Here is a 16,784-nt window from a genome sequence, read left to right as displayed (position 1 = left end):
TTCTTGTTGTTGCTCTTTTTTTCTTTAGGGAACAAGTTGACCTTGGAAGCGTGCACCGTGGTACAAGAATGGCATATGTATATAGTACACATATATGTAAATATATTTATATATAATATATATTATCAATTCTTTTTCCTGTTGAGATATAAATTTAATTCTCTATTGATTTAACTATGTATATACATATTTATCAATATACATATGTACATACATAATTATTGCTTTGTATACATACAAATTTCAAAATAAATTCATAGCATAAACAATTTTTTTTTTTAATATATAAAAATCTAGATTTTTACTATACAAATTGTTTGACTGAAATTGTTAAATAGTTGTTTGATTTTAACCAGATACAAATTAAAAATAAAATTATACTACATATATGTAGGTACACATAATATTCATAAGATTGTTTGCTGTCCAGAATTAAAAACAAAATAAAATAAATAAATAAAATAAAATAAAAAATAAAACAAAAAAATTATACGAGCAATTGTAACTAATATTAATGTTTGCCATGTTAACAATTTGTTAAAGTATACAATTTTTTAATAAAGCTGTTGCATATTTTCAAAGTTTGTTCTGCAAATCTAATTGACGCTTTTGTGCCACTGTGCAATGGCTCTTGCAGTTCATTGGCAGCTGCCTAACATGGCTTACGCATCCTGGCCATGAACTTCGGTCTTCTCTCTCTCTCTTTCTCTGCATCTCCCTCTCTCTCTCTCTCTCTCTCTCTTTCGTCTCGCAGCAGGCAAATGTGTGTCTATGCTCACTGGCGGCACTTTCTGTGGCTTAAGGTCGTATCCCATTGCGGCTGTTGTTGTTGTTATTATTGTTATTATTGTTGTTGTTGTTGGCACAGGTCAAGCGGTCGTTCGTCAGTTTATTGACTCACGCGATAATTTCGCATTGTTTCAGAATTTTTTGTCAACGCTTTAAAAATTCAATAATAAGAAATTTGCTCTAGGCGGGATTGAAGCACTAACAAATACTCAGCATGTACAAGCATAGAGAGGGAGAGTGAAAGAGTGAATAGAGAGCATAGAGTGGGGGAAAAAGAGGACGAGACGAGAGTTAGAGATGAGAGAGAAAGCAAGAGAGCGAGAGGGAAAGAGGAAGGGAGAGGGACCGTGGAAATAGGTGAGAATAAGAGAGACAAGGAGCGAGCAAGTTACAGAGAGAGAGAGAGAGAGAGAAAGAGAGAGATAGAGAGAGATAGAGAGCAAAGGAGCGGGAAAGGTGTCTGCTATGAATAATTCTCAAAGTATACTCAAAACAAAAAGTTGAAAATTTTTCATAATAAATAAATAAATTAATTTAAGCAAACCATCTCAAAATTTCTTCACACACACAGTAAATATTTTTCATTCAGAAACAAAAGGTATCAAAAGTCTGTAAAGATTTCATTAAAGTGATATAAAGTGGTAAGAAAATGACCCATATTCAATCATGAGGAATGGTCTGCAAAATTGACCTGGGCTAGGCACATGCCCCAAAGCGCCATCTAGCGACGGCCAAGTTTAGCCATAGTTTGGAGGATAGAACAACTGGAATTGGTCAAACGCTTCGACTCGAAAAATTACTTCAAGCACTTTGTAGAATAGAAAAAAGAAAAATCGAACAAAAACAGTTGTCTTAGTAGGCATAGACTTTGAAATCAGTAAGCCTAAGGACTAAAGACTTTTAGGGGTCTCACAAATCACAATCGAAAGCAAACTCAAACAGTAAAGTTAGAGAAAAAAATTTCCTAATTTTTTCATAATTTCGGCTTGATTTTATAATTTTGAAACTCGCGAATTTAAAACGAAGGCTGCTCCATTTAACTGGACAAAAGCGTAGTCTAAAAGCGGAAAAGCAATCAAAGTTTAATAAGAGAACGAAAGGAAAAGAAGAAGAGGAATTGAGATTTCGAAAAGATCAACAATGCCGGAGATACCATTTGTTATTTATGATGAAGATGTGGACTTTTTCTCAGTCCTCAATATAGAGATCTCTATGGAGCCTGAAGCTCCGGCTGAGCTAATCGTTCCCGATGAGCCAGTCCTCCCCGATGAGCCAATCGCCCCCATCAATCCAGTGGTAATCACATTGTACGACGGCGGAATGCCGGACGAAGTATTCGAGCAGATGCTGTACGACGTGGAGAATCGCACTGATGGCAACACAACCGTCATCTATGTAACACTGCATTTTATGTTATAATCGACTCGCAAGCATACATATCTTTTTGGGGGTCGCACACACACACACACATACCTATATATACCCCTTAATCATGCTTGTAGAACTGTTGCTATGCATTTTTCAATAATAATCGATTTGCTTAGCGAAAATGCAAAGTTCAAATAATTTGATAATGTTTTGTTATTTGTTTACATTTGTTGTGATTGTTGTTGTTATTATTATTATTTTATTATTGTTGCTGCGAGTGTCTGGAATGGACTCTCGTCTAGGCTCGAGTATCGCACCGCCCGCCAGCATCCCAGGCACCCGCTTTTCGCTTCTGGGTCAATAATCTGCGTCTGAGTCGCCGTCGTGTTGCACTGGCGCCCACTTGTCGCTCATGTCAATCAATGAAGATCCAATTTTAGCACAAGTAAACAATATAGACATATTGCCCGCTGGGCAGCCTCTGGCCGATCCGTCATCTCTCTCGACGACATCATCAGCAGCGACGGCATCGAGTAGTAGATGCGAATTCCATCTATACTCCAGCTGGGGTAGCCGCCCACAAATCTTATCAGCTCCACCTCCAACTTCTCATCTCTCTCTCTTTCTCTCCCTCCCTTTCTCTGTTATCTCATATATAGAATATACAATGTATATCTGTTTGTGATACATTTGTTAGTACTAGACTAGACTAGACTAGACTAGACTGTCCCTGTAGCTCTCTAGACTTTCTGATTCTACAGAGTTTATGTAGTCAAAATTCATTGTATTTCGGATATATTCCATTATATTATATTATTATCCCAATTTATTATATGTTCTATTCTCAAGTTCCAATCTCTTTGACAAAATGTCCCCACTATATACACGAAATTCCCACTAATTTACATTATTTCCCATTATTTCCAATAATTTGTCGTATGCTCGAATATACAACTTTGTTTTCCTTCTTTGGAATTGACTTATAGATCTATTTAACGTAATTGAATTGATGTACATTGAAAGCATTTTTTAGTTTAGAAGTTCCCCCTATTTATTCAATATTTCCGCAGGCGGTTCAAGAAACAATGAAAATCTGAAATTCCCATTATTTTGAGTTAAGCAATTTCCTAGAACTGAATGCATTATTACATATGCAACTTCAGCATATGACAAATTCCCTTTATTAGTTGATTTAACTGATTCACCCGATTATCCAATTTCCATCCCTTAATTCCCCCCAGCTAAGCTGAGCCGCGTATGCAGTCGAAATAGTCGCTGCTGTCAGCCAGTCAATTCGCCGAGTCTTGCTCATCGCTCAGACTTTGAACCCCGTTGCGTACACGGCACCAGACCCCAAGACCCAAGACCCCAGACCTAACACCCAAGAGCCGACGCGCTCCAGACACGACAAGCGCCGACAGCCGACAGCCGACAGCCGACAGCCGACGAGACCCAACCATTTGCTTATCAACAACAGCAACAAACAACAATAACTTGTCAATGCTTCTCAGAGAATAGATCGCCTTCTCACTCGCCCGCTCTCACTCTCTCTCTCTCTCTCTCTCTCACTGTCTTTCTCTCTCGCACTGCAGCGCTTTGTCTCTCTGATAGATTGTGCTAAAAATAGGGAGGTCTACGATTGGGCGCGCGCTGTTATTTTTAATGGAAACTAGATCCCGTTGAATTCACGTTGCGTTGTTTACGTTTTTACTGCCGTTACGCTCGCAGGCTGCGCTTGTTGTTGCTGTTGCTGTTGTTGCTGCTGCTGCGGCTGCGGCTGTGGCTGTGGCTGCTGCTGTTGTTGTCGCGGGTTTCCGCTCTTATACGGCTGGCTGCAACAAACAACAACAACAAGAGCAACAGCAGCTCAAGCAACCAAAACATCAACATGCCTTATCTGAGAGCATTACCGTTATCAAAGCAGAGCTCGCACACACACACACACACACGCACACTTATTTGTGTACGTAATAGTAGATGCTCCACAACAAGCCAAGGACCCAATGCGTACTACGCACCAAAATAAAAGAGGAAAAATAAAAATAAAAAATGAAAAAAAAAAATAAAAATAAATAAAAAATAAAAATAGTTGCTCAATGTTATATAAGCAATCCTGTTGGGAAAGCCCAGCTTTAAAAAGAAGAAAATAACAATAGCAACAAGAACAACAGCAGCAACGACAATAATAACTAAAACAAATAATAAACAAGTCTTATCTGCCTGCCCTCTATGCCAATTATAGGGACCAAAACAAATATTTAACTTTAAATTGCTTCAAAATGAGTTGATAACATAAATACATTCATAAATGCACATATAAACATACATATATGTGTACTTATGTACATCAAATAGACATTGGGCTTTAGCTCGATACCAGTGCCAATTGAGTATTATCTCTACAAGCAAATCTTGCCGCTTACTGTAGCTGCATTCCCCGCCCGCCAACCGCAACGCCTAACAGCTGATAATCGGCAAGGCATTCGGCTCAACTGGTTTGCCAACTAGAATTCCCAGAACAGCAACAACAGCAACAGTAATAACAGCAACAACAACAACAACAGCAGCAGCAATATCAATAAGAGTGCACAGGTTAAACAATGTTGCTGCTTGTCGACCCCAAACAATGTAGAGTGTGGAGAGAGGTATAGTACGAGCGCCAGTGAGAGAGTCAACCGGAGAGAGCGAGAGTGTGGAAGAGGTTGATGCTGCTGTCACTGTGATGGATTCACTCTACACACATATGTACATGCATACATATATATGTAGTTGCTCTTTTTGTTTGCATTGTTATTCGTCGTGTACTCAAGCCGATAACTCACACAAAATGCACTTGCAATATACACACATTTATATCTATGAATGTACATATGTATGCAGGAGTGCGTGCGTGTGTGTACTTTGTTCAACAGCAAATATTATTAATATTGTCATTGTTATTGTTATTAATGCTGAATACAGCACAGACACACATACACGCACACATGCACTTCCACACTCATGCTGGTCGTGGCTACAGTGACCCCTCGATATTTGCTTTCATGAGCAATAATTTTTAGGGGGAGAATTTTCAAAATATTTCTTTGCATCAAAAATAATACTAAGAAAAAATTATGAAACACAAAGAAAATAAATAAATAATTAAAAAAAACTAATTTAGTTTTATTGTAGACATTTTAAAATAAAATACACGTCAATGTAATATTTGTATTTTATATAATACATATATACTATTAAGTATTCCCTACGCTTCAATAAAATGTACTTAGCTTTTATTAGAGTTTTTTGACAGTCTTAAGCCCAATGTGCGGGCACAGTGCAAAGCACAGTTAGGGCAGCGTAATGCGAATTATGTAGCCATACATACAGACATGCATGCAGACCTACATGCACGTACATACATATGTATGTATGTACGTATGTGTAGAGCTTATGAATATCAATGCAGAGATCGACAGAACCGTTACTCGGGTGCTCTGCTCAGTTCGGGTGGCAATAAGATGGATGTTTCAAGAGGCGCTTGCAGCACACAAAAGAATTCGAATTTTTCAATTCGGCTGTGAAACAACAAGCGAGTGCCTAAAAAAATTTACATTCATACACATACAAACACAAACACACATGCATACAATATGTACAAGATTTACAAATAAAACCAACAGAGGGTGCTTATAGTACGGAGATGTAACTGTTACAGCAAATGTGCAATTAGTGCAAGTACCAAAAAAGGAACGTAGAAATAGCACCGTTGATCAACACTGAAAAGCGGAACTAAAACCAACTCGCCATCAAAAACCAATCGACTTTGGTGCGAAACACTTGACGAACGTTCGTTCGCAGGAAACGAAGAAAATAAATAAAAATAAGCAGACGGAAAAGCCAAAGGAAAGTCAATCAGACGACAAAGCAAGCGAACAAATAAATCTTGCAAGTGCCTTGAGTGAGTGTAAGTGTGTGTACGTTAATGTATGTAACTGTGTGTGTGTGTGTGTGTGTTTTAGTAGTAGCCTCTGTGTATGTGTGTGCGTGTGCGTATGCATGCGTGTATGTTGAGTATATGAGATAACAACAAAACGCACAGCAGTCACAGCTGCAGCCTCAGCCACAGCCACAGCCACAGTCTGAGTCGGACGTCTGTGTCTAATTATAGAACACTGGTCGCTAAAAATACAATTCACATCGGTTCGCCCCGTAAACGCTGTGCGGCACAGCCACAGTCACAAACACTGGCAAACACACGAATCATTAACAGGCAAACCACAACTAACTTAACGAAGCGGGAGAGCGCGTGCCAAAAACTGTCACTCAGAGAGCAGGAGGAGCAGAGTAGAGCAGTGAGCGAGAGTGAGAGAGAGGCAAACAGATAGAGAGCGCGTGCAAGAGGTTACAATTTCGTAATAAGTGTGCAGGCCAAGCAGCTGATTGTTTATTTGATATTACCGATAGCAAGACACACACACACACACACAGCCGATGGTTTGAGTAGAGGCGTTTACCGATCGTCGAGTAAACAAAAGGAATCAAAGAAAGAGGAGGGCTGCAAGGGCAACAGCACGAAAGCTTAGTCAGCGAAAGCCCCCAACAACAGCAGCAGCAATAACAACAACAATAACAACAACAGCAAGAACTACAGAAAAAGCAGGAGTCAACGCAGGAACACAACAGTTACTACGTTTGGCTGTGTGAGTGGCCGAGGCAGCCAGAGAGTGCGAGCGAGGAAGAGAGAGCGAGCCCAAGCAACAGAGCTCAGCTCAGCTTTATATTGGAAAAGAGAGGGGAAGCGAGCGAGAGAGAGAGAGAGTGAGACAGAGTGAGAGAGAGAGAGAGAGAGAGAGAGTGTCGGCCTGTGCGCGGCTCTGTCTGTCTGGTCTGTCTGTGCAAGTCGCTTGATCAACGATCAACGACACGCCGAGCCTGTTCATCAAAGCGCGTTCCAAATCCAAGCCAGACGCATCGTTGGGTCGTGCGCTCCAACGCAAAAAAAAAAGAAGAAAAAAAAAAACACTCAAACAGTCTGCAGCAATCGGCGATTGGTCGCGGCGTATCAGGACCCCACCGAAACTTCATACTCGAAGCCGCAAGAGAAAACAAAAGCAACTGCAACGGGGGCAACAACAACAACGAAATGCAACAAAATCGCCAAACTGCGCGCGAGCTATACAAGAATCGTACTCCAAAGACACGCCCGAACACGCTAGCCCGACTCTCTTAGCCAGGCTCTCAACTCCAACTAAAGTTTATCATTTTTTTTTTTTTTTTTTTTGTCCTATGTTAAAAATAAAAACTTTTTTTCTCGTGTTTGTGTGAATCTCTAAGCAATCCTATATACACACACACCGTATACATCTATCTATAATTAATATCTATAAATATATATATATATATATATATGTGCGTAACTGTTATTTAATTTTTTTTTTCGTGACAAAAACAAAAATAAAAAAAACAATTGTGATTTTCGAAACTGTGTGATGGCAAAAAGAAACGATAACAAAAAGAAAGTTCCTTAAGAAAGTGATAAAGCTCCAAAAAGAAAGACAACAACAACAACAAAAGTATCTGCATTACTTATATACATCTATCCATATATACATATATCAAAATTGAAATATCTTTATATACATACATATATATTTCCGAAAAATATATCATCAAGGATCAGCCATATCTTGATATGCAAAAGTAAGTGAAGCAATTTTATATTCCTCTATAGAATATATGAAATGAATATTTGATATATGTACATATATAAAATATAGAGTTTTCCTCTAAATTATCTCATATAAATCTTATGTGATACAAATTAAACCAGAATCGTCAAGTCCAACTTAACCAAGTCTAACTGTAAAATGTTTTTCAAATAAGTATGCTACATGAAATCAAGCTGAATGTATAGACATACATATATATAGATCTCTTATTGGATATATGAGCTTTACATATATAATTCGAGAAATAATTAGTCATGCTAAATCAACAAGAAGTCTGGCTGTGCTCTAAGCCCTCCCTCTATTATGAACCAGCTACGTGGATGTCAGAGTTCTTAGAATCCTATCTGGATTCCGCTTGCATTATCTAGCGTAAACAAGTTTTGACTGTCAAAACACGCACAACCTTGGGATCGTCGGCTGTCCTATGAAATATGGGATGCATGTACATAGTATATATTTTATATAATATATAATTATGTATATATTATATAAAACTTCAATATGCTGATATCTGCCTAGCACTCTCTCGCTCTCTCATTCTCTCTTCCCCTTCCCCCCCACACTCTTTTTAAATTTTGGAATTTTTATTTTGTTTTCTTCCAGATGATAAGCTGAGCTTGAGTTTATTTTTAACCATTGAAGTTTATGTATATACTATATGTATATACTATAAATATATTTATATACTATGCGTATATATTTACAAAAACACAATAACAAGAAGAAGAAGAAAGATTCTTCAGTAGGGAAACACAATAATATTTGATATTGATAAGAAGCAGAGGCGGGGGCAGAGGCAGAGGCAGATGCGAATGACTCCGACTGCTTTGTTATTTTTGTTATTTTTAGACTTGGCATGCTGTAAAAATAAAAACACATTTTATCAAACCGAAATGATATTCCATAGACGATATGGGTAATACTTTGGATATACATATACATACATATATATACATATACAGGAAAGAGCTAAGCAAAAAGGCTAAATCTAATTTGAATGCAGGAATGGGTTTACATTAAATAACTTGCGGATGTATCTCATATAAAACTACATATATATATTTATATGCTTACATATATAACCATATTTCATTTGATATCAACAATTCAGATATAGCCATTTTACTTGACTCTTTCCTGTATAAAAATTTCGAGCCAAGTATTACTCATATGGTATATGTAGTGTCACTTCTGTATTATAGAGTTATATAACTCGTTGAATTACTGTAGAATCCGGTTGTAACGACGATCCCTGGAGCGGAAAACGCTATAACCATATAACTTTATCTGAGGACCAGAATTTTCGGCGCTACTAGATCTTATTTAGTTTTCTTTCTTATTGGGCTTTCAGCACTACCAAATTCTTTCTTCTATGGCGTTTTCTTATGAAGCGTTCAGCTCTACCAAATCAGTTCACATTTTGCTTCAAAGCTTCTATAAGTTGTTCCTATAAATTTTTTAGCCGCACCAAATGCATAATTTCTTGGCTTCAAAACACCAAACTTTTGTTCTTCCTAACGATATAAGCTTTATGGTTCTATTACACCTTTCTATGCATTTAAAGCTAAAAAAGGAAGTTGAATTCTCGCTATAGAAGAGCCTTAATCAAGTTACCCCATTAATATATTTGTTATATAATATACTTGTTGGGCCCATATCAAGAGAGTTGAAATTGGATTTTAGTGACTATAATATTTCATATATATGTAAATATCCTTACACATTGCCCAGGTAATACATAATATATGACATAAGGTCTATATAATAATAGTCTGTAATATCACAGAGATAAATACATATATAATACAGCCACAAGCAACAAAACTTCTATATTCCCTATACATATAAGAGTTTTCCTAAGTATTTCTCATAATTTTATATTACATTATATACATAATATATAATATTCCTATTTCATTGGCTTTAGATGATTTTCATCGCATCCAGCTCACGTATTCGCTCCCTGCTCGCCATGGTAGTGTGTCTGACAGTCGGTCTGTCCCTGGTGGCCAGCACACCGATCGCCTTCACACCCGAGGAGCTGGAGGTTAAGCATCGCTGCAGCAAAGATCTAGATGAGACCATACACTATATATGTAAGGGGCGCACCGTATCGCTGGCCGAGCTCTATCGTAAGTCGATCATATCGGTATAGAGTTATAATTGATCACTAATTCTAAACTCTCTTTCGTCGCGTGCAGCCCAAAGCTTTGGCAGTCGGAGCAAGCGTTTCGCCGCCGACGGCACCTACTATAGACCCATGCAGAACGGACCCATCCACGTATGCTGTTTGCGACCCTGCGGCTATCCCGAGATACGTCAATATTGTGCGCCCGACTAAGGCACGAGATATGTGCACTCATATATATACATATATATATATATTAGGCAATGCCCACACACAGACACACACACACACATTATATTTGAATAGACACACACATACACACACCCATACACTAAGTATATTGTACTAATTTAAGCTATGCACTAATAAAAATTTATACAATTATGAGAGCGCAATGCGATCCACTAAAATTCACTCCGATGCGAGACTACATATTATATATATATATATATATAGCTATATATATTTATATATAAATATAAACCCCATTAATGCATTCTTTTCACTTGACTACTTGAGTTTTATCCAGTTTCGTTTGCTCCCACTTGATGAGTGTGGGCAGTAGATTTTTGTATACCCTTTGAATGAAGCAGCGGTATATGGGCTAGATCAGCTCCACATATATGTTATATATACATATATGTATATACATCTTGATAAACATCTATTATACATACATATATACTCCCCCATCTAGTGTCTCTCCCAATAGGTTTTTCCTTAGCTCTAGACAGGGCATCGGCTAGTCGAGCCCGCTCAGCTGGCGCACATTCACGTGTTCGCTAACACAGTTTCCACAGCGTCTTCCGACTGCTTGATTAAGATAAGCTCTCCATCTTGATTATCAACTAGCTAAATATATCTTTAACAGAACATTCCAGGCGCTTTCGCATCGCATTCTCTGATCAAGTTTCTCGTAATTCCAGATGCTCTAATTGCCCTATCCTGAACTTAACACTTTCAAAAGTTTCGCTGCAATAAGAGAGCCAATGGGAAACTTAACTTCTAAATATAGAAATGATGTGCTTATAAATGTTTATGTGACATATAATATAAACCAATACAGATAGATGAAATACGAAGAGGTCGGAACGGTTTTGTTGTTTATGCCAACCAAAATTTTTGGTTCTCATGGAATCGTTAAATCAATAGGAATACCTTGTTATGGCTTAGACTGCTTATCATAACTTTCTTACGAATCGTTTTACTGCCGTTTTGTTATATTGACATCCATTTATTTATGTAAGCTGATAAGTGGCTATATAGCATTTGCTTTCAAGTGGAATTCTTCTACAGACTGTTATTGTCTTGCATGGAAGTTTAAATGTTAAACTGTTATACCCTTTTATTCATTATTTTTCCAAAACTATCTATTTCATTCTTATTGGAACTGTTTAAATTTGTTCAATTTGAGTTTTATACAAACTGTTATACAGCTGTTATACTCACATTTTGCGAAATCTACTCTATATTTTCTGCTGCATTAAGTGTCCAATTTATATAAAATGTTATAATCTGTAATTTGTCCATATTTCACTTTAATATAAACTGTTATACCCGCGAGTCCATCCATTTTATACTGTTTTAGTTCAGAAGTGTCATTCTTGCTTTTGTATAACTGCTATTGATATTGTATAACTGAATATGTTAAAACTGTTATATTCCCTGTTATATTTCCCACATATTTCATTTGAGCCTGACTCTTTTCACATTCGTACATTCGAACGTCCTTAGTTCTTGTATAAACTGTTATACAGCTGTATTATTATTCGTTTAGCTACCATCGTTTAATTCCCATTTTAGCTGTTATATAATTTCTATACGTATAGGTAAATTTATAGAGCTACATTAACTTACTTCCTTTACACAATCTACCTTCACTTTTTCCACTTTAGTTTTCTTGAATTTAATTATTGCTCTTTAATTCACTATTTATCGCCTTCTCTTTCAGCTCGCTCACTCTCTCGCTTTCTCTATCTCAACCCCTTCTTTTTCCTCGTGCTCTCCCGCTCACACACACAGAGGGTTCCTTAGAGTCCTTTAGCTTTTTAACCTACAAACAAGTCGGCTAGAGAGGGAAAGAGAAAGAGAGAGAGAGAGAGAGAGAGAGTGAGAGCGGCATTTAACATTATTACTATGGGTGGGTTTCCCTTATTTTCCACTTTTTTTCAATCTATTCATAAAATACGCTTCGTTGACCTTTTCGGGCAAAGGGAGGGAGAAAAGAAGAGAGTGGGAGTGGGAGTGAGAGTGAGTGGGAGAGGGCGGGGGTTGTGGACATTGGATACTGAATGGGGTCAGATGACTGCAAATTATGTCACAAGCGGCAATTCAGATGATTTTAATGATGGCGAAATCAGCTACACATGGGAATTGACCAGGACACATATACAAACACATATACATATAGGGGTATAGAAAACACCCTGCCCGCACACACACACACACACACACACACACAGCCGCACACATTATTTGGAACAACTTCGAATCGAGCTGAATTAGCAGTTGCAGCGCGAATTGGAGCTACGAACTAGAAGTGGAGCTGGAACTGGAACTAGAATTGGAGGCAATTAGTGGATCAGCAAGAAACTCAGTGAACGCGCTACAGATGGCATCAATCAGCTGTATGCCAGCGCAAGCAACAGGCGTTTCACAACACTGCACCACCAATAATAGATCGCAATCGGTCATCAGCTGGTTATTGATTGCACAATTCATATGAAACGGACGATTTATTCAAAATTATTTAAAAACTTTACAAAAAGCATATGAAAAGCAAGCAGATTCCCTGAAGGCGAACGGCTTACAGGACCTATTTTGCATAGATAAAGCAACTGTTCCGCACGCCCACTCACACGCACACACACGCACGCACACACCCACACACACACGCACGCACACACACATACAGAATCGCATTCAAATTTAGTCAAATGATTTTGTACTCAAGCGTCGCAACGGACACTCAACAGAGCCATAAAATCAAGTTGAGCTGGAAAGGCAAATCGCAGCAAGTCGAAGCAGCAAATACCCTACAATCGAGGTAATAATATATTATATATGTATTATATAGGTATGATATATATATCTCTCTTTATATAGGTATCATGGACACTGGAGACGCATAGGTAATACGAATTGCAATTATCAAATATTATAATATGTATGTAGGACATGTTTGGCATCAGAGTTTCTCTCTCTCTCTCTCTCTCTTTCCCTGCCTCTGCCACTTTCTCTTTCTCTTAAACAGCATCCCTCTCTCCCTGATGTGTCCTTATTTTTCTCTCTTTTTTCTCTCCTCTCTTTCTGTATTTCTCCTGCTCTATGAAGTAAGGATCATCCGTGAGCTAAAGCATCATCTGTTTCAATCGCAACGCATTCACAGCAGATTTTCTCTCAGATGGCATTCTCAGGAAAATGTATTTAGCTATGAACACTTCTCTAGAAAACTCGTTCTCTTTCTCTATTTCTCTCTGAGGAGTATTTTCCTTTCTCTCTAACTGTCCTGCTCTTAGTGCATTCTCTCTCCGCATCCACGATCTTTCTCTCTGCTATAGTGAGAGTAACAGAGGGAGAGAGGAAAGGAACAGACATAAAGTGAGGAAGTGAAGTGAATACTCTTTGAGAGTATTTCCTCTGAGAGGCAGTTCTATTACTATCTCACTCTCACACACAAGCTGTCTCTATCTCTCTCCCGCTCCCTTTCCATGTGTGCTCAAAACCTAAATTCCATTCCTCTATTTCAGAGAACTTTCAAGACCCGCTGCCTTTTCCATTCGCTCAACCGTTCGCCCAGCATGGAATGCCTGCCTTCAACTGTATATCTAACGGGCTATGCCCACTCAACCTCAGAGTATTTACAGGCTGTAATAAGAGCGTAGCCCGAAACGTTTCGATGTACCAAAGCAAGGAGGGGACGACTGATTCGACCGAAGGACTTTATTTCTCTACATACATATATTTCTATAAGTGTGTGTGTATATTGCCGGCCTTTGTGTTTCAGACGGAAATCGTTGATGGGCAGAGAGAGAGAGAGAGTGAGACAGACAAACAGGCAGAGAGCGAGAGCGAACTATAGAGGGAGAGTGAGGACGAAGTTGTTTGCCCTGGTGTTGAGAAGTTTGCGTTTACTTTTTTGTCATGCGGCAAGCGCGGCATGTGGCATGAGGCGACCGGCATGCGGCATGTGGCATGAGGCATGAGGCAAGTATGTGTAGGTGGCCGTGGGGGCGTGCAAGGGGCGAGGCAAGTGACATTGATGAAACGGGCCGTAGAACATTAGCCAAATACTGCAGAAATTTTGCACTAGACTCTGTTTACATGGGGGTGACTAGCTATACACAGTTGTGTGTGTGTGTGTGTGTGTGTGTGTGTGTGTGTGTGTGTGTGTGTGTGTGTGGGTGGGTGGGTGTTGGGTGAGTGAGTGGTTGGTATGGGTGTCTGAAGCAACAGAAGTCGTACAAGGACAAAATTGCGAAAGCAACTCAAAAGCAAATGGAGAAGCAACAGCGAAACCCAAAGGAGTGTCACAGAATACTCTGACAACGGCTCCAACTGACTTCAAAGCCAGCCAGGTGGGCGTATCTGGTGGGCGTAACATAATGACAACTGTACTAGACATACACATACATATACACATATAAATATAAAGCTATATATTTAGACATGCTCATAAGGTTAAGCTATAAGTGAGATATTCAATTTCCTGTTGGGCGGAAATCGAATCAAATGATATCCAAAGCTATATAATGTAACATATATAACATACACATATTTATACATATACACTCATGATGAAAATAATAAGTACACCAAAATAATTTTGAAGATTCTGTCATAACTAATTAATTTTTTATATTTTTGAAAAAAAAAAATGGATGGTAACTTTAAGAAAGCAATCTGGCAATATGATGCATGCCAAAAAATTTGTATTTACCCATAAATTCATTGTAGTCACAATCCATTGAAAAGGGCCTGCTGAAAAAAATAGATACACTCCATTTCTTCAGCCTGAAAAAAAGCTTAGAATAAGAAAATTTTTTTTTATTGTTATAAAATAGTAAGTAACCTTCCTACAGATGTTTAAAGAAAAAAAATTATCAATATCATATGTAGATGGGTGTATATAAAAAACAAAACGCACGACTTTCCGATTTTCTTATCTATAATTATTTCATATATTGGCAATTTCGAGTTGCATATCCATTACTCGGCAAATCATATAGAGTGTCAATTGGTCAATTATAAAATGAACTAATGAACTTATTTGCTAAGAGGACTGCTCGATCAATCTGTGAATCAAGCAGCTAATCAATAATTTACTCTGTAAATCAAGCAGTCAGTCAGCAGACAATATCTTAGTAAATCAATCATTAAGTCACCACTTAATGAATTAATTTGTCAGCTAATCAATCAGGTAGAATATTGTTCAGTTAGTCTGGCAGTCAGACTGCCAATCGCTCTGTCAATCATTTAATCAATCAATATTCAATCATTTAGACAATCATTCTATCATAAAATCTGTCTATCTATCAGTCATACTGTCCGTCAAAATAAATGATTTGTAAAGGCTTAATCAATCAGTGCGTCAATCATTCAGATAATCCATCAGACAATCTGTTAGTCAATCGATTAGTCTATCAATCAACTGTTCTGCACTCCAACTGTTCGTCAATCAGTCTGTTCATCATTTGATCAATCTAACAGACAATTTATAAGAGAATAAATATAAGTGAATCCATAGAGCAATTAATCAGTCAATTAATTTGTTTCCCAATCTACTAGTCAATCGACGGTTTCTTATGCTGCAACTCCATCAATGAGTTAGTCAATCTATCGATAAATCAACCAGTATGCTAGCCAATCAGTCCGACCATCAATCAGACTGGCAATCAGTTTGCCAACTAGTCTGTCTATCAGTTATGTAAATGATTGTATTTTAATGTTTCTGCTGCACGAATACATTATTATTCCACTATATGTAGTTATTTTTTAGATACATTAATATTAATAAAAAAAAATAATAATAATAAAAATAAAAAATAAAATTAGTTTTGCAGCTCATTTAAACATACATTTAATTTAATTTAATGAAAATACTTTTAATATTTTCTAATAGAATTTAATTTAAATCTTTGCGTACGTAAACTTTAATTGTTTACTATAGCTTTAATTTCCGCCAGTTGCGAATTCACAATTTCTGCCGCGGTCCGTGTTTGCAAAACGCCAAAACTGACGGGAAAATAGCCAAATTGACAACACTACACGGAACAATAATCGTGTACTTTGTGACTTTGCATATGCGTGTATGTGTGTGTGAGTGTCATTTGCAATAAATTCAATTGAACATCTTAATGATTTGTAAGCGAAAACAGAACGAAAACAATACACACAAACACAAATATGCATACATATGCATGCACAAGCCGCTCTTCAGCGCCGGTTCGACCCAATGCCTCTCTCTCACTCTCTTAAACTCGAGTTGAATATGCTGTTAAGCAGGATAGTGCCATAGCTTTAATCAGCTGTTTGGCTACTTAGCTTTGTTTTAATTGCGTGCGAATTTCTGAATTTATGTTGTTGTTTTATTTGTTTGTTGTTGTCTTCAAATAAAAGTTCGACTGGCTGAGTAACAACAAAGCATTGAGTAAGAAACACACACATAAATGACCCTCAGATTCCATAACGTGTTTAAGCGCACAACGCCAACAACAACAACAGTAACAATAATAAGAGCAAGCAGTGGCAGCGACGTCTACGGCGGCAGCGACAGCCACAGCAGCAAT

At 37.8% G+C, this 16,784-nt stretch overlaps 1 protein-coding gene and 1 long non-coding RNA gene across 2 annotated transcripts; both read left to right on the top strand.

Annotated features, from left to right (window-relative positions):
* The first annotated feature begins 5,665 nt into the window (after positions 1-5,665).
* Ilp6 (Insulin-like peptide 6) lies at positions 5,666-10,385 on the top strand. Its single transcript, XM_089473306.1, has 3 exons — positions 5,666-7,839; positions 9,796-10,000; positions 10,070-10,385. Exons 2-3 carry the CDS (start codon positions 9,796-9,798, stop codon positions 10,207-10,209), a joined length of 345 nt encoding a protein of 114 aa, XP_089329432.1. The 5' UTR covers positions 5,666-7,839; the 3' UTR covers positions 10,210-10,385.
* A 1,875-nt stretch (positions 10,386-12,260) lies between these two features.
* LOC108619753 (uncharacterized) lies at positions 12,261-16,052 on the top strand. Its single transcript, XR_001916279.2, has 3 exons — positions 12,261-13,042; positions 13,102-13,127; positions 13,746-16,052. It is a non-coding gene; the product is annotated as an uncharacterized LOC108619753 (long non-coding RNA).
* The last annotated feature ends 732 nt before the right edge of the window (positions 16,053-16,784 follow it).

Source organism: Drosophila arizonae, chromosome X (genome assembly GCF_054131065.1).
Source record: "Drosophila arizonae isolate 15081-1271.41 chromosome X, UAZ_ARI_1.0, whole genome shotgun sequence".
NCBI classification, from domain to species: domain Eukaryota; kingdom Metazoa; phylum Arthropoda; class Insecta; order Diptera; family Drosophilidae; genus Drosophila; species Drosophila arizonae.
The sequence above is the reverse complement of the archived record's forward strand: the minus strand, read 5'-3'. Positions and strand labels throughout refer to the sequence as shown.